Source organism: Hypanus sabinus (assembly GCF_030144855.1).
Source record: "Hypanus sabinus isolate sHypSab1 chromosome 1 unlocalized genomic scaffold, sHypSab1.hap1 SUPER_1_unloc_3, whole genome shotgun sequence".
NCBI classification, from domain to species: Eukaryota; Metazoa; Chordata; class Chondrichthyes; order Myliobatiformes; family Dasyatidae; genus Hypanus; species Hypanus sabinus.
This window is the reverse complement of record NW_026778910.1, coordinates 670,709-692,978: the sequence shown is the minus strand read 5'-3', so window position 1 is coordinate 692,978 and position 22,270 is coordinate 670,709. Positions and strand designations below refer to the sequence as shown.

Genomic DNA, 22,270 nt, shown 5'->3' with positions numbered 1-22,270 from the left:
TGACCAATACGTCCAATGTGTCAGACACCTCCTTCACCACTTTGTGTCAGTTTCCTGTTCCCTTCTGGTTCACTGGAACGCAGTTCCTCTTTCATGTGTCCTCGTTTTCAAAGCTCCCTTTAAAATATCCAGTACAACATTAAAAAGGAATGATTTAGACGGCTGTGGGATTACTAATGGGAATAGCGTGGAACAGTCTGGGTATCTTCTTGTCTCACACTGATGTTGGAACCGCGACAGTTTGCTGGAGATTCATTGTAACTACTTTCTTTTTCAGTCTAAGGGCAGAAAACTGACGGAATATGCTGGATCTGAGAACAATCGGAAAGGTGTACTTCCTCCTGCCACTTCTTCAAGGTAAATCAGCAGCAGCTGGGGCAGCAAATCCCTGATTTTCCTCTAGTCTGGCTGGTGTGACACTAACCAGGGTACTCAGGGCTGAGTAGGGGGCTGGGCTGTGTGTCCGACTGGTTAGCTGAAAGAGCCAGAGTCGTACAACACATAAACAGGCCCTTCAGCCCAAATTGTTCCTGCTGACCATGAATCCCATCTAAATTATTCACAAGCAAAAGAGATTCTGCAGATGCTGGACATCTTGAGTAACACACACAAAATGCTGGAGGAACTCAGCAGGTCAGCAAGCATCTCTGGGGGGGAATAAACATTTTTGGCTGAGACCCTTCAACTAGAAATTCAGCCACCTTTGCCGCCTGTCCTTCGAAACATCTCCTCTTCATGTTCTGGTCCATCTGTTGATAATCTACCTGCCTCATTAACTTCCTCTGGCAGCTTGTTCCTTAAAGAGTGGACATGGTGAGGAAGTTTTCTACAGGTGGCAGAGTCTCAGACTAGAGGACTCTCCCTCCGAAAGTATCATCCCTTTAGAACAGAGACGAGGAAGAAATTCTTCAGCCAGAGTGTGTTGAATTTGTAGAATTAATTGCCACAGACAGCTGTGGAGGTCAATTAATTTAGTGTATTTAAAGCAGAGGCTGATAGGTTTTTTATTAGTAAGGACCTCAAAGGTGACATGGAGAAGGCAGGAGAATGGGGTTGAGAAGGATAATAAGTCACTCAGGAGAGAATGGTGGAGCAACTCGATGGACTGAATGGCCTCATTCTACTTCAGTGTCTTATGCTTTTATGGCCTTATATAGCGTTCACTTCCTGGGAGAAGAAATTGCTCCTCGTGTCCCCATTAAATCTCTCCCCCATCACTTTAAACCTGTGCCTCTGTGGTCTTGATTTCCCAACTCTGGGAAAAACACTGTGAACTTTTACCCTGTCGATGTCCGTTATGATTTTATACACCTCAATATGATCAGCTCATTAGAAGGATGAGAGGGCAAGAGGGCATCTGATTGAAACACATAAGTTTATTAAGGGATTGGGCACGCTAGCGGCAGGAAACATGTTGTCGATGTTGGGGGGGGGGGGGGTCCAGAACCAGAGGCCACAGTTTATGAATAAGTGATAAGCCATTTACAACGGAGTTGAGGAAAAACTTTTTCACCGAGAGAGTTGTGGATCTATGGAGTGCTCTGCCTCAGAAGGCAGTGGAGGCCAATTCTCTGGATGCTTTCAAGAAAGAGGTTGATAGAGCTCTTAAAGATAGTGAAGTCAAGGGATATGGGGAGAAGGCAGGAACGGGGTACTGATTGTGGATGATCAGTCATGATTATATTGAATGGCGGTGCTGGCTCAAAGGGCTGAATGGCCTACTCCTGCACCTATTGTCTATTATGATACACTCCAATGAAGAATGCCCCAACCAGTTCAACCTCTCTCTGTAATTCAGTCTCTCATCAGGGTAGTGGAAGCAGTGTTAACAAGATTAACTGGTGGGAATTGGATCATTCGGGGATGGAACGCGTGGGGCAGTGGGGCGAGAGCCCGGCTGATTGGTGAACAGCTTCACAGAGACATCACTGGCTCGATAAGAATAGTCAGTGACAACTCAACAGTGTTGGTTCAGTCTTGCTGACGGTGGAAATGTGTGAAACCACGGGTGTTGGGCAGTTCTCAGAACTCGGCTGGTTAGGTTCTCGATATCACACATCAGCAATTAGCTCCCATAGTTGAAGGTTCAAAATACATTTATTATCGAAGTATGCAGAATATATACAATCCTGAGATATGTCAGGGAACAGTGAGCTGAGCCTCGTCCCCCGCCCCAACACCCTCACCTTTTCAGTCTGTCCCGGCACTGAAATTGCCAAATTTTGGGTTGTTCCTCGCTCTTTTCACCTGAACCCTTCCACTTCAATACGAGTTCGGGCTCGAACCCGGGTCCCACTCTGCCTTCCCTTCGTCACATCGCCTCTGTTCTACCGCGTCGAATTGCCTCCAATTCACTCCAGCAATGGCCAAACATTGGTTCATTCCCCGCTCTCAGGACCAGGTCCGGATGTCTCAATTCGACCCTTACAGGCCACGTCACAACTGTCCTGCACTTCCCAGACTTCACACCGCAAAAATACCAGGTCATACAGGCAGTTCAAAAGATCAACTGCGAAAGGGAGGTTACAGGCTAGTGATTACAGTGATCGTATCCGAGAAAAAAGTGTGATTAGTACCGTAATTTATCGTTTTGTTGGTTTTGCGATCAACAAGTCGTCTGTGTTTCACCAACGCCCTCTTAAACCGGAAGGGCAAGATGAAGCTCCATAGAGGAAGGATGGCACTGTGTGAGGGGCAGTGCTGAGGGAGGATGGCACTGTGTGAGGGGCAGTGCTGAGGGAGGGTCACACTGTGTGAGGGGCAGTGCTGAGGGAGTGTCACTGTGTGAGCGGCAGTGCTGAGGGAGTGTCACACTGTGAGAGGGGCCGTGCTGAGGAAGAGTCACACTGTGAGAGGGGCAGTGCTGAGGGAGAGTCACTGAGTGAGGGGCAGTGCTGAGGGAGAGTCACACTGTGTGAGGGGCAGTGCTGAGGGAGAGTCACACTGTGTGAGGGGCAGTGCTGAGGGAGAGTCACACTGTGTGAGGGGCAGTGCTGAGGGAGAGTCACATTGTGTGAGGGGCAGTGCTGAGGGAGAGTCACACTGTGTGGGGGCAGTGCTGAGGGAGAGTCACACTGCAGGAGGGGAGGGGATGGGCTGGAGAGGTGAAGAAGGAATGTAAGGGGAAAGTACTATGGGTAGTAGAAGAAGGCAGAACCATGAGAGAGGTGATAGGCAATTAGAAGAGGAGGCAAAGTGGAAGTGTGATAGGGGAAGGGAGAGGGAGGGAATTGCCAGGAGAATTCGATGTTCATGCCAAAGGGCTGGAGGCTACCCAGACGGTAGATGAGGTGTTGCTCCTCCAACCTGAGTTTGGTCTCATTATGGCAGTAGAGGAGGCCATGTATGGACATATCCAAATGGGAATGTGAGGGAGAGTTGAAGTGGGTGGCAACCGGGAGATCCTGTCTGTTGTGGCGGACAAAGTGGAGGTACTCGATGAAGCAATACCCCGATCTGCGTCGGGTCTCGCCGATGTAGAGGAGGCCGCACCGGGAGCACCGGATGCAATAGATTACCCCAACAGACTCACAACTGAAGTGTTGCCCCACCTGGAAGGACTGCCTGGGGCCCTGAATGGTGGTAAGAGATGAGGTGTAGGGTAGGTGTAGGTGTAGGGACACTTACACTTGCAGGGTTAAGTGCCAGGTGGGAGATCTGTGGGGAGGGAAGTGTGAACCAGGCAGTCGCGGAGGGAACGATCCCTGCGAAAAGCAGAGAGTGGTAGAGAGGGAAAGGTGTGTTTTGTGGTGGGGTCCTGTTGAAGGTGGCGGAAGATGCGGAGGATAATATGCTGGATCCGGAGACTGGTGGGGTGATAGGTGAGGACAAGGGGAACATGGTCCCTGTTGTGGTGACAGGAGGACGGGGCGAGGGCCGAAGTGCGGGAAATGGAGGAGATGCGGGTGAGGGCATCATTGATGATGACAGGAGGGAAACCACGATTCTTAAAGAAAGAAGACATTTGAGATGTTCCGGAACGGAAAGCCTCATCCTGGGTGCAGTTGCGGCAGAGACGGAGGAAATGGGAATAGGGAATAGCATTTTTACATTTGGTAGGGTGGGAAGAGGTATAATTAAGGTAGTTATGGGAGTCAGTGGGTTTATAGAAGATGTCAGTGGACAGTCTGTCTCCAGAGATTGAGACCGAGATCGAGAAAGGAAAGAGAAGTGTTCGAGATGTGACAAGTGAACTTGAGGGCTGGGTGAAAGTTAAAGGCAAAGTCGATGAAATTGACGACCCCAGTGTGGGTGCAGGAAGCAGCATGTCAATGTAGTCGTCAATGTAGTGAAGGAAAAAGTTGGGGAGCAGTACCAGTATCGATTTAGAGCATTGACTGTTCCACATAACCCACGAAGAGGCAGGCGTAGCTAGGGCCCATGCAAGTGCCCATAGCTACACCCTTGGTCTGAAGAAAGTGGGAAGAGCCGAAAGAGAAGTTATTAAGTGTGAGTACCAGTTCTGCCAACCTGAGGGGTGTGGTAGTGTTGGGAAACTGGTGAGGTCTATTGTCCAGAAAGTAGCGTAGGGCTTTGAGGCTTTCTGGATGGGGAATTGAAGTGTATAAGGATTGGATATCAATGGTGAAAATGAAGCAGTCTGGACCAGGGAACTGGAAGTCATTGAAGAGGTGGAGGGCATGGGATGTATCCCTGATGTAGGTGGGGAGGGGCTGAACTATGGTTGACAAAATGGAGTCCAGGTAGGCAGATACAAGTTCAGTGAGGCAGGAGCAGGCCAAAACTATAGGCCTACCAGGACACAGGCTTATGGATCTTGGGGAGGAGGTAAAGCCGAGCAGTGCGGGGTGTGGGAATTATGAGTTTTTTGGATGAGGATGGAAGGTCTCCGGAATTGCTAGGGGCAGTGGTGGTACGGGAGACAATGGTTTGATGTTTTTTGGTTGGGTCCTGTTCCAGGGGTAAGTAAGAGGAGGTGTCAGAGAGCTGCCGTTTGGCCTCAGTGAGGTGGAGGTCCATCCGCCAGACCACTACGGCACCACCTTTGTCTGTGGGTTTGTAGGTGAGGTCAGGATTAGTGCGGAGAGAGTGGAGGACAGTGCGTTCAGAGGGAGTGAGGTTGGAACAGGAGTGGTGAAGTTGAGACTGTTGATGTCTCGGCGACAGTTGGAGATGAAAAGATCGAGTGGAGGTAGAAGCCTGAAGGGGGTGTCCAGGAAGACAGGAGAACGGGTCATCAATAAGTGGAGCTGCACTCTCTTGGTGCGGTCAAATACCATCCCAGTGTGGTACAGGACACCTCTGCAGGGGTTTGATCACCTTTTCTCATTTCAGCGCCGCTTGCTGATGCAACTGGAATGGGGTGGGGATGCAGATGGGGGCTTTCAGGTGCAATTTGAGGGGCATTATTACAGTCCAGAGATGACATGCCTGGTCTGTAAAGAGTTTGGACATACTCGCAGGCTGTGAACTTCACTTTGGAGACACTGAGCAGCACGGCTGAGCCTTCCCGACCTGTCCCTACCCCTGCTGTTCCCCCACCCACCCGTGGTGGTGAATGTCGGGGCTGGGCGCAGCGTAGATGACGGTGAGCAGTGGGATTGGGTATCTGGTAGGAAGGCCAAGAGAAAGAACAACCATCTCGAGGCCTCTCCCCCGGAGGAGAGGGGCAGGAGGTGACTCCTGAACCCAACTCGAAGGGCCCTATGGTGTCTGAGATTCAGCAAAGGCCTGGGGAAGTCGGGGTACGGAAAGTGGTGCCCGAGTCTGAGGGAGCCTCCGATATGGAGGTCAGCGTGCCACAGAACCCCTGTGGTCTGAAGATACGGAGAGATGTGTCTCTGAGTCTGCAATCCAGGGGAAGGATTTACCTCCGGTTAAGGCCGTATGCTCAGAGTATGTCTCCCCAGAGCTGGAGGAAAGCCCTGTCACACAAGGGCCTCTGGCTGGGTGGCTTCTCTTCAGCATGCAAAGTCCAGGCTGGTGCACGGCACCATTTTAGAGAGGGCGTGAGAGGTGGCAGAATTGCCTTCGGTTGAGACTGTGCCCAGAGCACCCATCCTCTGGGGAGGAGGAAAGCCCTGGAGAACAGGGATCGCCTGTGAGTGGAGAGTCACCGGTGGGGTTACTCTCTCAAACTGTTGCCTCAATCGAGGCCGTGCCCTGCTGAGGGAGTCCTGTCCCGGTGCATGAGGGGAACCGGAGTAGCCCTGGATCACCATCCCGTGCAGTTATTCAGAAGGAGGGAGTCTCAACAGGCGAGGAGGGAGGGGACTCTGAGAATGCTGCTTCTGGGGAGGGTGACTGTGTAGAGATGAACATTGTCCCGGACAGATTGTGACGTCTGATCAAACTCCAGGAAGATCAGTGGGGTGTCTGCTCCGAGATCGGATTATACGGTACTGGGTGGTGGTAGTGAGTGGGAGACCTGCCCTGTCCCACCTCAGGACCTGTCTCTGGGAGGGATTCTGGATCCTGGGCTGGCCGGGCCTTCCTCTGTCACTGATCCACGGACCACTTCCGATGGTCGGGAGGGATGTACCTGTGATGTATTGTGCGAAGTCCGGGTTCTTATGTTCCAGAAGATTCAAATCACCGTAGTGTGATGTACTGTGATGATACACATTGACTGGGCTGCAGTACGAGCAGGACAGTGTGTGGGATTGCTGCATTGTTAAATGGGACAGGTTGTGAGAAAGTTGCACTGTTAGTGTGGGAACTGCCAGAACAGACCCCTGTTCCAGTCTGTCTGTCACCGGTGTCTGGGGTACTCAATCACCGGAACATCGGCATCCTTGTACCTGTGGGAGTCCCACAGGGATCCCTTAGATAATAATGATCCACAATCATTCCTAGTTCCATAAGATCAGATAGATCCAATGTAGTAGATGCATGGAAGGAGCAGAGACAGTGACATGTTGAAGAGCAAACAGGAAGTGATTCTGAGTAGAGGAGAGGAAACCAGTTTCGACCACTCCATTTCTTCCTGCACGTTAGACGACTCCCTGTCGTTGATTCTTCCTGACAGTGTTAGACCAACTTCATCGGTCCTGAGGCCAATGAGACAACAGAGAATGAACCTGCTCCACCCCACCCCCCCCATGACTACCACATCCCCTCCATCTGTGATGAGACCTGGTGGGTTTCTTTGTGTCTCCCACACTCGGTACACACTATGTCCACAGTGCAGGAGTGATACAGGGGGTGGGTATCAAGTCTGCTGTTTTGACTCATCCATTGTCAATCATTGTTCATTCTCTCCTCAGCCGCAGTGTCGAATGAGTGGGGAGCTGACACACCATCACATGTGACAACACAGAGAGGCTTGTGTGCCCGGATTCCATGCCACTACCGTTATCCATCAAATGTTAATAATTTGTCCTGGACTGGTATCTGGTATAACAGTGACAATCCGAACTCTGCACCTATAGTGTTTCACTCCAGCGATCACAGTCAGGAGATGCAGAAATTTCAATCTCGGACCCGTCTGTCTGGAAACTTGAAAGACGATGACTGTTCCCTGGTGATCGACAACATCACTGAGGAAGATGAAGGTCCGTACTTCTTTAGGATTGAATTTGTCGGAGGTGACCGTTACAACTATCTCCCTGCCACGCAGCTCCGTGTTTCCGGTAGGTGTTCTGTGTGGTCACTCAACAGCAGACATTCAGCAGTCAGTGGGGAATAATATAAACCTGTATTGGATCCATATTCACATCGTCACTACTCCTGATTTTCAGGAAACTTCCAATTCAGCTTTCCACTGACCCTCCACTCCTTCTCCATCTTCATCCCAACTATCTGCACATCCTTCCTTTCCATCGTCCTTTGTGTTTTTATCCACCATCCAGGCCATGCCCTGGTCTCACTAACAACATCGAACAGGAGGTACAGAAGCCTTGTGACCCACACCACCCAGTTCAGGAACAGTTACTCCCCTTCAAACACCAGTCTCCTGGAAGGGTGTGGATAACCTCAAACACCCCGACTCTGAACTGATTCTGTGACCTACAGGCTCACTTTCAAGGACTCTTCACAACTCACATTGACAGGACTGTTATTTTTGAATTTACAATTTGTCTTTTTGTTGTCAGTCTTTGTCTGCTTGTGTAGATTTTTGTAAATTTTGTTTGATTTCTTTTTTCCTGTAAATGCCTGCAAGAAAGTGAATCTCAAGGTAGTACAGTACGTGGTAACAACCTGTATATGTACTTTGCTAATAAATTTAATTTGATCTTTTTGAACTCATCTCCCCCATGTTCAAGTCCACTTGGCCCATGTCTCACTGTTTGGGGAAGGACATACCCCACTGGATGTATCAGTGACTGTGTGATATTGAGGCTCTCAGTGGAGGACTCTGATTCCCGTTTCCCCTCTCAACAGCTTTCAGAACAGTAATGAACCCCACACTGTTCAACTTTCCCTCACACTCTACCCTCATTGTTCAGGGATCATCCTGTAAACACCTTTCCTATTGTGGGGCTGAAATTTCTATCTGAACTGATGCATCTTGTGATATTGAACTAAAAGGATCCATTTCTGTGTTAGATTTCACAGATAAACCCACAATATTCGCTGCAGAACTTGTTGAAGGAAAGTCTGTGAACATAAAATGCGTCTTCAACACAACGTGTGACGGAACTTCACCCACCTTAACCTGGGTCACCCCCACGGATGTACCACCATCAGTCTCAAGCAGTGTAACTCGGTGGCACAACACTCTGACATATACTTCTGTCCTGACCATGACCCCAGCGCTCAAACACCACGGACAAAGTCTCACCTGCAGAGTCAGATACCCATCTGTTTCATCAGAGCAGACCCTCACACTAACTGTGCAGTGTAAGTATGGAGAACAGTTATCATACAGGTACAGCAATACTCCACAGAGTACACAGAAATAGTCTGTAAATTTCAGTATGAGGATAATTAAATTATATATTTACTGACAAATTTTGCCCTTAATATCTGTGAAGAAGACCATAAGACATAGGAGCAGAATTAGGCCATTTGGTCCATCGAATCTGCTCCACTATTCAGTCATGGCTGATCCATTTTTCCCCTCTTCAGCCCCACTCCCCGGCCTCTTCCCCATAACCTTTGATGCCATGGCCAATCAATCAATTTCTGCTTTAAATAAACCCAATGACCTGGCTTCCACAGTGGCCTGTGGTAACAAATTCCTGAAACTCACCAAACTCTGGCTACAGAAATGTCTTTGCCTCGTTGTTTTAAATGGACACCTCTCTATCCTGAGGCTGTGTCCTCTTGCCCTGGACTCCCCCGCCATGGGAAACATCCTTTCCACATCCACTCTGTCTAGGGCTTTCAACATTTAAAAGATTTCAGAGATTCCTCCTCATCCTTCTAAATTCCAGCAAGTACAGGCCCAGAGCCATCAAACATTCCCCATATGATTACCCTTTCATTCCCAGAATCATCCATCTGAACCTCATCTGAACCCTCTCCAATGCCAGCACATCTTTTCTTAGATAAGGAGCCCAAAACTGTTCACAATACTCAAGGTGAAGCCTCACCAGTGCCTTGTAAAGCCTCGGCATCACAACCCTGCTCTTATATTCCAGACCTCTTGAAATGAATGCTAACAATGCATTTGCCTTCCTCACCACCCACTCAACCTGCAAGTTATCCTTTAGGGTGATCTGCACAAGGACATCTCAGATTCTTGGAATTTCTCCCCGTTTAGAAAATGGTCTGCAAATTTATTTTTTCTACCAAATTGCATGTCCATTGTGTAACACTTGCCCAACAGGCTGGTATTTGTTTAGGGGTAAAAAGCCCAGCCACTCTCTAACCCCGCCTCCGTATACGCAGGTGCTGTGGGAATCAAATTAATGCAGCGTCGCACACACAATATCAAACTCACACCAGATACCGTTGTTTAATATACTTTAAAGATTTTACTAAAACTAAATGAGTGCTAACAATACAATATATATCAAGGAAAAGAAAATAAAGTAAAAGGTGCCAACTTATCAAAGTTCAGTCAGTTTAGTGCACATCGTTGGAGCTCAAACATCGAACCATTCGACCCCTCCTCACTTTCCTCCGACCTCCACGTCCTCACACCCGGGACCACCCTGGTGGTCAACCGAACAGTGCAGCTCACGTCCACCTTCCTTTACATCTCCTTCCCACCTCCCTGAAAATACCGCGAAAACCTCGCTCCCACACCCACAAGACAAAATAACATTCCCCCGTTGGTTAACAAATGAATACAATCCCCATTATCCGCAATTCTAAAGTTAAACAACTGCGAGAGAAAGCACTTATCATAACAAAGAAGCATTCTTACTTTTAACAAAGAAGCCATTTTGATTAACATACACAGTACATTGTACATCTGTATTTCATGTGCCACCTTCTTGCCCATCCTTCTGATCTGCAATCCTTCTGTAGCCTTCCTGTTTCCTCAACACTACCTGCACCTCTAACAATATTCATATCCCCTGCAAACTTGGCAAGAAAGCCATCATCTAAATCACCTATAAAGATAAGTGGTCCCTACACTGAACCCTGCAGAAAACCACGAGTCACTGCCAGTTAACCAGATCCTTTTATTCCCACTCACTGCCTCCTACTAATCAGCCAATGCTCTAACCATGGGCTCTGAACTTATTAAGCAGCCTCATGTGTGGCACCTTGTCAAATTCCTTCTGAAAATCTAAATGTACAGCATCCACTGCTTCCCCTTTATCTATCCGACTTGTCATCTCCTCAAAGAATTCCAACAGGTTTGCCAGGCAAGGATTTCCCTTAAAGAAACCACACTGATTTTATCCTATCTTGGCCTGTGTCACCAAGTACTCCATAACCTCGTCCTTTAACAATTGACTCCAGCATCTTCCCAACCACTGAGTCCAGGCTAACTGCTCTAAAATTTCCTTTCTGCTGCCTCCCTTGTTTGCAATTTTCCAGTCCTCTGGAACCATCCCTTGATTCTGGCCTGGTCCCGGAGGACCGGAAGATTGCAAATATCACTTTAAGGGAGGAAGGAAAAAGAAAGGATATTATAGTACAGTTAGCCTAACCTCAGTGTTTGGGAAAATGTTGGAGTCCATTATTAGGAATGAGGTGTCGAAGTACTTGGGAGCCTAATGATAAAATAAATCAAAGTTAACATGGTTCCTGTTAAGGGAAATTTTGCCTGATAAATCTGTTATCACTCTTCAAGGAAGAGACAGAGTAGTCAAATGAGAGGCAGTGAATGTAATTTACTTGGATTTTCAGGAGATATTTGATAAGGTGCCACACATGTGGTTGCTTAACAAGATAAATGGCATTACAGGAAAGATACTGGCACAGAGAGCAGAATGGCTGTCAGGCAGGGGGCAGTGAGTGGGAATAAAAGGGCCCTTTTCTGCTTGGCTGCCAGTGACTAGTGGTGTTCCAGGGTCAGTATTGTGACAGCTGCTTTGCATGTTGTTCGTCCATGATTCGGATCATGGAATTGATGGATTTGTGGATGATACAAAGGTAGGTGGAGATAGGTAGTGCTGAGGAAGCAATGATATTGCAGCAGCACTTTTGGAAAAATGGGCAAAAATGTGGCAGATTGAATACAGTGATGGGAAATGTATGATAATGCATTTTGGTAAAAGGTACAACAGTGTGGACTATCATCTAAATGGAGAGGTTCAAACATCAGAGTTGTAGAGGACTTAGCCCTCCTCATGCAAGACTCCAAGAAGGTGATAAAGAAGTCAAATGCAATGTTGGCATTTATTTCAAGGGGAATAAAATATAAAATCAAGGAGTTAATACTAAGCCTTTCTAAGACACTAGTTAGGCCGAATGTTGAAATGATCAGATAGGGTGGATAAGAGAGGATGATTCCTATGGTGGGGGCATCCAGAACTAGAGAACACAGCCTCAAAATTGAGGGAGGACCCTTTAGAAGAGAGGTAGCAGGAATGTTTCTTTGTCAGAGAGTAGTAAATCTGGGAATGCTCTGCCACGAGCTGCGGTGGAACCTAGGTCTGTGCATATATTTAAGGTGGAAGTTGATCATTTCCTGATCGGTCAGGCATCAAAGGATATAGTGAGAAGGCAGGTGTATGGAGGTGAGTGGGACCTGGGATCAGCCATGATGGAATGGTGGAACAGACTCGATGGGCTGAATGGCTAAATTCTCCTCCTTTGTCTTAGGGTCTTATGCCAAAGTCCAATGGTTCTTGAATGATCATAACTAATGCCTCCACAATCTCTACTGCTACCTCTTTCAGAACCCGAGGGTGTAGATCATCCGGTCTGGGTGACTTGTGTAACTTCATCTTTTTGAGCACCTTCTCCCTTGTAACAGTAACTGTATTCACTTCCCTTCCCTCACACCCGTCAACACCTGCCACACTGCTCGTGTTTTCCACAGTGACGACTGATACAAAATACTCGTTTAGTTCATCTGCCATCTCCTTGTCTCCTGTTATTATTTCTCCAGCCTCATTTTCTAATGGTCTTATTTCGAAGTTCATCTCTATTTTTCTTTTTATATATTGAAAATGCTTTTTCTATCCCTTTGATATTGTTTGCTAGCTTGCTCTCATATTTCATATTTTCCCATATTGATTATTTTAGTGGCTTTCTGTAACTTTTTTTTACAAGCTACCAAAACCTATATCATCCTGCTAATTTTAGCTTTGTTGTATGCCCTCTCTTTAGCTTTTATATTAGGTTTGACCTTCTCAGCCGTGATTGTACTATTTTGCCATTTGTGTATTTCTTTGTTTTTGGAATACACCAATTATTTCCACTTGCTGCCTCCTATTAATCAGCCAATGCTCTGAACTTATTAAGCAGCCTCATGTGTGGCACCTTGTCAAATTCCTTCTGAAAATCAAAATGTACAACATCCACTGCTTCTCCTTTATCTATCTGACTGTCATCTCCTCAAAGAATTCCAACAGGTTTGTCAGGCAAGATTTTCCCTTACAGAAACCATGCTGACTTAATCCTGTCTTTTCCTGTGTTACCAAGTATTCCATAACCTTGTCCTTTAACAATTGACTCCAGCATCTTCCCAACCACTGAGTCCAGGCTAACTGCTCTATAACTTCCTTTCTGTTGCCTCCCTCGTTTTAAATTTTCCAGTCCTCTGGAAGCATCCCTTGATTCTGGCCTGGTCCTGGAGGACTGGAAGATTGCAAATGTCACTCCACTCTTTAAGGGAGGAAGGTAAAAGAAAGGATATTATAGGCCAGTTAGCCGAACCTCAGTGATCGGGAAAGTATTGGAGTTCATCATTAGGAATGAGGTGTCAAGGGACTTGGAGCCTAATAATAAAATAAATCAAAGTCAGCAAGGTTTCTCTAAAGGAAAATCTTGCCTGATAAATCTGTTAGCATTCTTCGTGGAGAAAAACAGAGTGGTCAAAGGAAATGCAGTCGATATAATTTACTTGGATTGAAGGAAGGCATTTGATAAGGTGCCATATATGAGGCTGCTTAACAAGATAAATGGCATTGCAGGAAAGGTACTGGCACAGAGAGCAGAATGGCTGTCAGGCAGGGGGGCAGTGAGTGGGAATAAAAGGGGCCTTTTCTGCTTGGCTGCCGGTGACTAGTGGTGTTCCAGGGTCAATATTGTGACCGTTGCTTTGCATGTTGTTCGTCCATGATTCAGATCATGGAATTGATGGATTTGTGGATGATACAAAGATAGGTGGAGATAGGTGGTGCTGAGGAAGCAATGAGATTGCAGCAGGACTTTTGGAAGAATGGGCAAAAAGGTGGCAGATTGAATAGAGTGTTCAGAAATTATGATAATACATTTTGGTAAAAGGTACAATAATGTAGACTGTCAACTAAATGGAGAGGTTCAAACGTCAGAGGTGTAGAGGGACTTAGGGGTCCTTGAACGAGACTCCAAGAATGTTAATTTACAGGTTGAGTCTGTGGTAATTAAGTCTAATGCTATGTTGGCATTTATTTCAAGGGGAATAAAATGTATAAATAAGGAGATAATGCTGAGCCTTTATAAGATACTGATCAGGCCAAATGTTGAAATGACTAGATAGGGTGGATAGGAGAGGATGATTCCTGTGGTGGGGGCATCCAGAACTAGAGAACAGAGCCTCAAAATTGAGGGAGGATCTTTAGAAGAGAGGTAGCAGGAATGCTTTTCAGCCAGAGTAGTAAATCTGGGAATGCTCTCCCACAGGCTGGGAAACAGAGTAGTAAACCTGGGAATGCTCTCCCACAGGCTGGGAAACAGAGTAGTAAACCTGGGAATGCTCTCCCACAGGCTGGGAAACAGAGTAGTAAACCTGGGAATGCTCTCCCACAGGCTGGGAAACAGAGTAGTAAACCTGGGAATGCTCTCCCACAGGCTGGGAAACAGAGTAGTAAACCTGGGAATGCTCTCCCACAGGCTGGGAAACAGAGTAGTAAACCTGGGAATGCTCTCCCACAGGCTGGGAAACAGAGTAGTAAACCTGGGAATGCTCTCCCACAGGCTGGGAAACAGAGTAGTAAACCTGGGAATGCTCTCCCACAGGCTGTGAAACAGAGTAGTAAACCTGGGAATGCTCTCCCACAGGCTGGGAAACAGAGTAGTAAACCTGGGAATGCTCTCCCACAGGCTGGGAAACAGAGTAGTAAACCTGGGAATGCTCTCCCACAGGCTGGGAAACAGAGTAGTAAACCTGGGAATGCTCTCCCACAGGCTGGGAAACAGAGTAGTAAACCTGGGGATGCTCTCCCACAGGCTGGGAAACAGAATAGTAAACCTGGGGATGCTCTCCCACAGGCTGGGAAACAGAGTAGTAAACCTGGGAATGCTCTCCCACAGGCTGGGAAACAGAGTAGTAAACCTGGGAATGCTCTCCCACAGGCTGGGAAACAGAGTAGTAAACCTGGGAATGCTCTCCCACAGGCTGTGAAACAGAGTAGTAAACCTGGGAATGCTCTCCCACAGGCTGGGAAACAGAGTAGTAAACCTGGGAATGCTCTCCCACAGGCTGGGAAACAGAGTAGTAAACCTGGGAATGCTCTCCCACAGGCTGGGAAACAGAGTAGTAAATCTGGGAATGCTCTCCCACAGGCTGGGAAACAGAGTAGTAAACCTGGGAATGCTCTCCCACAGGCTGTGAAACAGAGTAGTAAACCTGGGAATGCTCTCCCACAGGCTGGGAAACAGAGTAGTAAACCTGGGAATGCTCTCCCACAGGCTGTGAAACAGAGTAGTAAACCTGGGAATGCTCTCCCACAGGCTGGGAAACAGAGTAGTAAACCTGGGAATGCTCTCCCACAGGCTGGGAAACAGAGTAGTAAACCTGGGAATGCTCTCCCACAGGCTGGGAAACAGAGTAGTAAACCTGGGGATGCTCTCCCACAGGCTGGGAAACAGAGTAGTAAACCTGGGGATGCTCTCCCACAGGCTGGGAAACAGAGTAGTAAACCTGGGAATACTCTCCCACAGGCTGCGGTGGAGCCTAGGTCTGTGCATATATTTAAGGTGGAAGTTGATCATTTCCTGATCGGTCAGGCATCAAAGGATATAGTGAGAAGGCAGGTGTATGGAGGTGAGTGGGACCTGGGATCAGCCATGATGGAATGGTGGAACAGACTCGATGGGCTGAATGGCTAAATTCTCCTCCTTTGCCTTATGGTCTTATGCCAAAGTCCAATGGTTCTTGAAAGATCATAACTAATGCCTCCACAATCTCTACTGCTACCTCTTTCAGAACCTGAGGGTGCAGTTCATCCGGTCTGGGTGACTTGTGTAACTTCATCTTTTTGAGCACCTTCTCCCTTGTAACAGTAACTGTATTCACTTCCCTTCCCTCACACCCGTCAACACCTGCCACACTGCTCATGTCTTCCATAGTAAAGACTGATGCAAAATACTCATTTAGTTCATCTGCCATCTCCTTGTCTCGTTATTATTTCTTCTGCCTCATTTTCTAATGGTCTTATATCAAAGTTCATCTCTGTTTTTCTCTTTATATATTGAAAATGCTTTTTCTATCCCTTTGATATTGTTTGCTAGCTTGCTCTCATATTTCATATTTTCCCATATTGATTATTTTAGTTGCTTTCTGTAACTTTTTTTTACAAGCTACCAAAACCTATATCATCCTGCTAATTTTAGCTTTGTTGTATGCCCTCTCTTTAGCTTTTATATTAGGTTTGACCTTCTCAGCCGTGATCGTACTATTTTGCCATTTGTGTATTTCTTTGATTTTGGAATACACCGATCCTGCACCTTCCTCATTTTCCCAGAAACTCAAGCCATTGCTGCTCTGCTGTCAGGTGTGCCAGCATCTCCTTCCAATTTACTTTGGCCAACTCCTCTCTCACACCACTGTAATTTCCTTTACTGAAATACTGCTCTGTCAGACTTTACTTTCTTCTTATCAAATCTCAATCCTTTACTTTCAGCTTCCAAATCGCCTAATTTACATAACACCCAATCCAGTATAGCTAATCTCCTTGTAAGCTCAATGACAAACTGTTTTAAAAAGCCATCTTGTAGGCGTTCACATTCAGTATCTTGGGATCTATCATGAACCTTATTTTCCCAATCTACCTGCTTGTAAAATCTCCCATGTCTATCATAACGTTTCCCTTTTGACACACCGTTTCTATTTCCCATTGTAATCTGTCATCCACATCCCAGCTACTGTTTGGAGGCCTGAATGCAACTGTCATCAGGGTCCTTTTACCCTTACAGTTTCTCTGCTCAACCCACAAGGATTCTCCATCTTCTGATCCAATGTCACATCTTTCTAATAATTTGATGCTGTACTTTACCAGCAGAGTCACACCATCCCCTCCGCCTACCTTCCTATCCCACCAATACTATATGTAACCTTGGACATTCAGCTCCCAACTACAACCATCCATCAGCCACGATTCACTGATGGCCACACCATCATGCCCGACAATCTGTAAAAGTGCGAAAAGATCATCCACCTTATTTTTTATACTCCATCCATTGAGATATCACACTTTGAGTACCATATTTGTTACGTTTTTGACTCTGCATCCCTAATTCACTGATACTCACTCTGCTGGCTGCAGTTTTGTCCTCTCATCTGCCTATCCTCCTTGGCGGTCTGACTGCATGCTTTCTTTGCTTTTTTGCCATCCGTCCTATCCAGGCTCCCTTCCCTCTGGTCCCCATCCCCCTGCCAAATTAGTTTAAACCCTCTGCAACACTTATAACAAACCTGCCTGCAGGAATGTTATTCCCCCTCGGGTTTCTTTTCCACAGGTCGTACCTCCCCCAGACCAATGATCCAAGAACCTGAAGCCCTGCCCCCTGCATCAACTTCTCAACCGTGCATCTAGCTGCCAAATCATCCTGTTTTACCCTCACCGGCACGTGGCACAGGTCCATTCCGGAAATTACTACCCTGGATGGCCAGCTTCTCAGCTTTTTGCCTCACTCTCTAAATCCTCTCTTCAGGACCTCTTTGCTTTTCCTTCCTATGTCATTGGTACCAATATGTACCAAGATATCTGGCTGCTCTCCCTCCTCCAAAATTCTGTGGATGTGAACCGAGATGTCCCTGACCCTGGCACCTGGGAGACAACAAACCATCCAGGTGTCCTGTTCACATCCACAGAATCTCCTGTCTGTTCCCCTGACTATTGATTCCCCTATACTACACTCCCCTCTACTCCCTCTTTCCCTTCTGCACCATGGACCCATTCTCAGTGCCAGTACACCTGCTCTCCATGTAATTCCTCTGGGAGGTCACCCCCCACAACAGTATCCAAAACGGTTTACTTATTATTGAGAGGAACGGCCACAGGGATGCTCTGCACTGACTGACTTTTCACATGTCCATGTCTCCTGACAGTCACCCAACTACCCCGTCCTCCTGCAACCTCGGGGTGACCAGTTCCCTGTAACTCTCATTGATGATCTCCTCACTCTCCCATAGAAGCCAAAGGTCATCCCCAGCTGCTCCTCCAGATCCCCAACATGGTCTTCATGCAGATGTAATTCCCTGGGAGACCGTGGGTCTCCCATAACTTCAACATCCAGCACGAAGACTGCACACCGGCCATTTAATCTACATTAATTACCCCTGACACAGCAAGAGAAAGGGGAAACTTAACAGAAACTTACCCAGAGCCAAAGCCTCTTCTGAGCTGAAGCCTCCTTTGAGCCAAAGCCTGTCACTCGCACTCTCAACAATGGCCCACTCTCAACAATGGCCGCTCCGCTTGGCCCTTCTCTACTTTTATTTACACCTCTCTGCGCTGCTCCTGGCGCTGATTGGGGCGCCGGAATGATACAGAATGCCCGCTAACTCTCCTTTTAAATGAGCATCTCTGACCTGCCATAAACCTCCTCGCTGTGCGGGGCTCCCGCCGCGGACGGGGCCGCAGGAATGACCGATGCTGAGGGCCGCTGGGCTCTGAACCTACCGGGCCATCTGAAATAATCTCAGTAGCGGCCGTCAGCATCGTCCTCCAGATACTGCAGCTTTACCAAAGCATCACCCTTCTCCTCCCGACCATGGGGCAGGGCTTGTTCCCCACCAGCCCCCAGTGCTATCGCGCCGCTCACCAGCCCAGAGGACGCACGTTCAGCAGATGCCGCTGTGGCTGCGGGCTCCTGTACGGTAGGAGTATCCTCCAGCTCTGGGGAGACATACTCTGATCATCTGGGCTTATCCGGAGGGTAAATCCAGCCCTTTGTGTGACCCCTGGTCTCCCTCAGACCACAAATGTGCAGAGGTACATCGACATCCATTTCGGATGTGTCCACAGCCTCCGGCACCACCTCCCCTTTCCCGACCGTAACTGGAACGCAGAGGCTAGGTTTTGCCCTTGCTTTCAACTTCAGGAGAGAGTTCTACAGTGTGACCCTGAGTATCTCCCCTCCCACTGTGCAAATCTTCCTCAGTATCGCCCCTCCCACAGTGTGATTCTTCCTTAATGTGACTCTTCCTCAGTATCACACCCCACCGTGCAAATCTTCCTCAGTATCTCCCCTCCCACCCTGCAAATCTTCCTCAGTATCTCCCCTCCCACCCTGCAAATCTTCCTCAGTATCTCCCCTCCCACCCTGCAAATCTTCCTCAGTATTGCCCCTCCCACAGTGTGATTCTTCCTCAATGTGATCTTCCTCAGTATTAACCCCCCACCCTGCAAATCTTCCTCAGTATTGCCCCCCTACAGTGTGATTCTTCCTCAATATTGCCCCTCCCACTGTGTAACTCTTCCTCAGTATTGCCCCTCCCACAGTATTATACTTCCTCAGTTAACTCCTCCAACAGTGTAACTCTTCCTCAGTATTTCACCTCCTACAGTGTGACTTTTCCCCAGTATCGCCCCTCCCACAGTGTGAGCCTCCATCAGTACTGTCCCTCCCACAGTGTGAGCCTCCATCAGTACTGCCCTTCCCACAGTGTGACCCTATCTCAGTATCGTCCCTGTGACAGAGCGGCGCTCCCTCTGTGTGACAACAATCCACTGATGATGCTCGGCACCGTATCTTTGCCCACATCACTCCCTCAGCATTGTCTCTCTGATACCACACTATCCCCTGTTTCTGTCCTTCAAGCTGGACAACGCTTCACAAGATCACAAGACAAAGGAGCAGAAGTAGGCCATTCTGCCCATCGAGTCTGCTCCGCCACTCCACCATGGGTTAAACTATTCTCCCATCTAGTTCCAATTTCCAGCTTTTCCCCCATATCCCTTGATACCCTGACTACTTAGATACCCATCAATTTCCTCCTTAAACACCCTAAATGATTGGGCCTCCACATCTGTATGTGGCAATGAATTCCAAAAATCCATGACCCTCTGGCTAAAAAAATTTCTCCTCATCTCTGTTTTAAATGGGTACCCTCTAATTCTAAGACTGTGGCCTCTTGTCCTGTACTCATCCACCAAGGGAAACCGCCTTTCCACATCTATTCTGTCCAACCCTTTCAACATTCAAATTGTTTCTATGAGATCCCTTCTCATTCTTCTATACTCTAACGAATATAGTCCAAGAGCCAACAAACGCTCCTCATATGTTATCCCCTGCATTCCAGGAATCATCCTCGTAAATCTTCTCTGAACTCTCTCCAACATCAGTACATCACCTCTAAGATGGGGGCCCAAAACTGCACACAGTATCCAACTGAGGTCTCACCAGTGCCCCATAGAGCCTCAACACTTCCTTACTCTTATACACTATTCCTCTTGAAATGAATGCCAACATAGCATTCACTTTCCTTACTGCGGATCCAACCTGGTGGTTAACATTTAGCCTATCCTGCATGAGGACCCCCAAGTCCCTTTGCACTTTTGATTTTTCTCCCCATCTAAATAATAATCTGCCCGATTATTTCTTCTTCCAAAACGTACAACTGTACATTTCTCAACATTGTTCTCATCTGCCATTTCTTTGCCAACTCTCCTAAACTGACCAAGTCTCTCTGCAACCTTTCCATTTCTTCAAAACTTCCTGCTCCTGCACCTATCTTGGTGTCATCTGCAAAACAGTTAATTCATTGTAACCTCCTGGGTCACCTCAGGCTCGCTCAGCTCGTTCTCGTCTCGGGGGAGCAGCCTTCGGCCCCATCAAACTGGGTAATCAGCTGGTGTGGATGCTGTGTGATGTCCCCGCCTTGCCCAAAAACAGACAGGACACCATATGCGATTAAATGAGTACAATTTATAAAGGTTACTATAACTAAGTGATTAATAACGATACAGTATATATGAAAAAAATAAAGAAAAGGCGCCAAACCTATCAAAGTCCAAACCACTTCGTGCACAACTGTTGGAGCTCAATTACTGAAGTCTTCCGGCCACCATTCGATCCCCTCAGAACTCCTCGACTCGCAGCTCTGGACCGTCCGAGTGGTCAACCAAGCACATCTAGCTTCATCCCCCCATCCTTGGAGTACCTCTTGGCCTCGGACCCCCGCTTGGGGTCCGATCCTCGCCCAGCTTACAGCATTGTGTCCTCTCTCTCAACCCCCTCACGCCGATCTGCCCAAAAGCCCGTCAACAAAAGCTTACAGAGTCAGAAGAAAGAACATTAATCCCCATTTGGTTTACTAAGGAATACAATTCTCGTTATCAGTCAATTTTAACCCAAACAAGCTTCCAGCACTCTCTCACAACAAAGAAACATTCCTGCTTTTAACAAAACAAAGAAACCCTTTCCCAACAAGCTTCCAGCACTCTCTCGCAAGAAAGAAGCATTCCTGCTAGTTAACAAAACAAAAAAAACCCCTTTTGATTACATACACAGTAACAAAGAAAAAAGAAGAAACCCCCTTTTCATCCGCAAACCAGTTAATCCATAATGTAAATCATCGATATACACTGTAAAAGGAAGCGGCCCCAACACCGACCCCTGCGGAACACCACTAGTAACCGGCAACCAACCAGAATAGGATCCCTTTGTTCCCACCCTTTGCTTTCTGCTTCTCAGCCAATACTCCAACCATTCCAATATCTTTCCTATAATTCCATGGGCTCTCATTTTATTAAGCAGCCTCTTATGCGGCACCTTATCGAAGGCCTTTTGAAAATCCAGATACACAACATCCACAGCCTCTCCCTTGTCAATCTTACTTGAGATTACCTCAAAAAATTCCAGTAGGTTGGTGAGGCAGGATCTTCCCTTCATGAAACCATGCTGGCTTGGGCCTATCTTGTCATGCACCTCGAGGTATTTCATAACCTCGTCCTTGAGGAATAACTCCAATAACTTTCCAACTACTGATGTCAGGCTAATAGGTCTGTAATTTTCTTTTTGCTGCCTCCCTCCTATCTTAAACAGCGGAACTACATTTGTGAACTTCCAATCCTCTGGAACCATGCCAGAGTCTATTGATCCCTGGAAGATCATTTCCAATGCCTCCACGATCTCCAAAGCCACCTCCTTCAGAACCCGTGGGTGCACCTCATCCAGTCCAGGGCCCAAGTACTTTCTCTCTAGTAACCTTGACTGTACCTAATTCTATTCCCTGACATCTGGCTATCAGGTATGTTGCTATTGTCCTCCACTGTGAAAACTGATGTAAAATACTCATTTAGTTCCTCTGCCATCTCTTTGTTACCCATTATAATTTCTCCGGCATCATTTTTAATCGGTCCCAAATCTACCTGTGTCACTCTTCCGCTTTTCATGTATTTTAAAAAATTTAGTATCCTTTTTTATGTTGATTGCCAACTTGCTTTCATAATTCATCTATTCTTTCCTAATGACTTTCTTAGTTTCCTTCTGTAAGTTTTTAAAAGTCATCCAGTCCTCAGTTTTCCCACTAATTTTTGATTTCTAGTACGCCATCTCTTTTGCTTTTATTTTAGCCTTAACCTCTCTC

At 47.2% G+C, this 22,270-nt stretch overlaps 1 protein-coding gene across 2 annotated transcripts in view; it reads left to right on the top strand.

Moving 5' to 3' along the window:
* The first annotated feature begins 275 nt into the window (after positions 1-275).
* LOC132385399 (myelin-associated glycoprotein-like) overlaps positions 276-22,270 on the top strand; it is a 33,970-nt gene continuing 11,975 nt past the window's right edge. For both annotated transcript variants that reach the window (XM_059957442.1, XM_059957443.1), the window contains exons 1-3: positions 276-357; positions 7,227-7,592; positions 8,509-8,802. In XM_059957442.1, the coding sequence (XP_059813425.1) occupies positions 303-357; positions 7,227-7,592; positions 8,509-8,802 (715 nt within the window). In that variant the 5' untranslated portion in view covers positions 276-302. The remainder of the gene's footprint in view (positions 358-7,226; positions 7,593-8,508; positions 8,803-22,270) is intronic.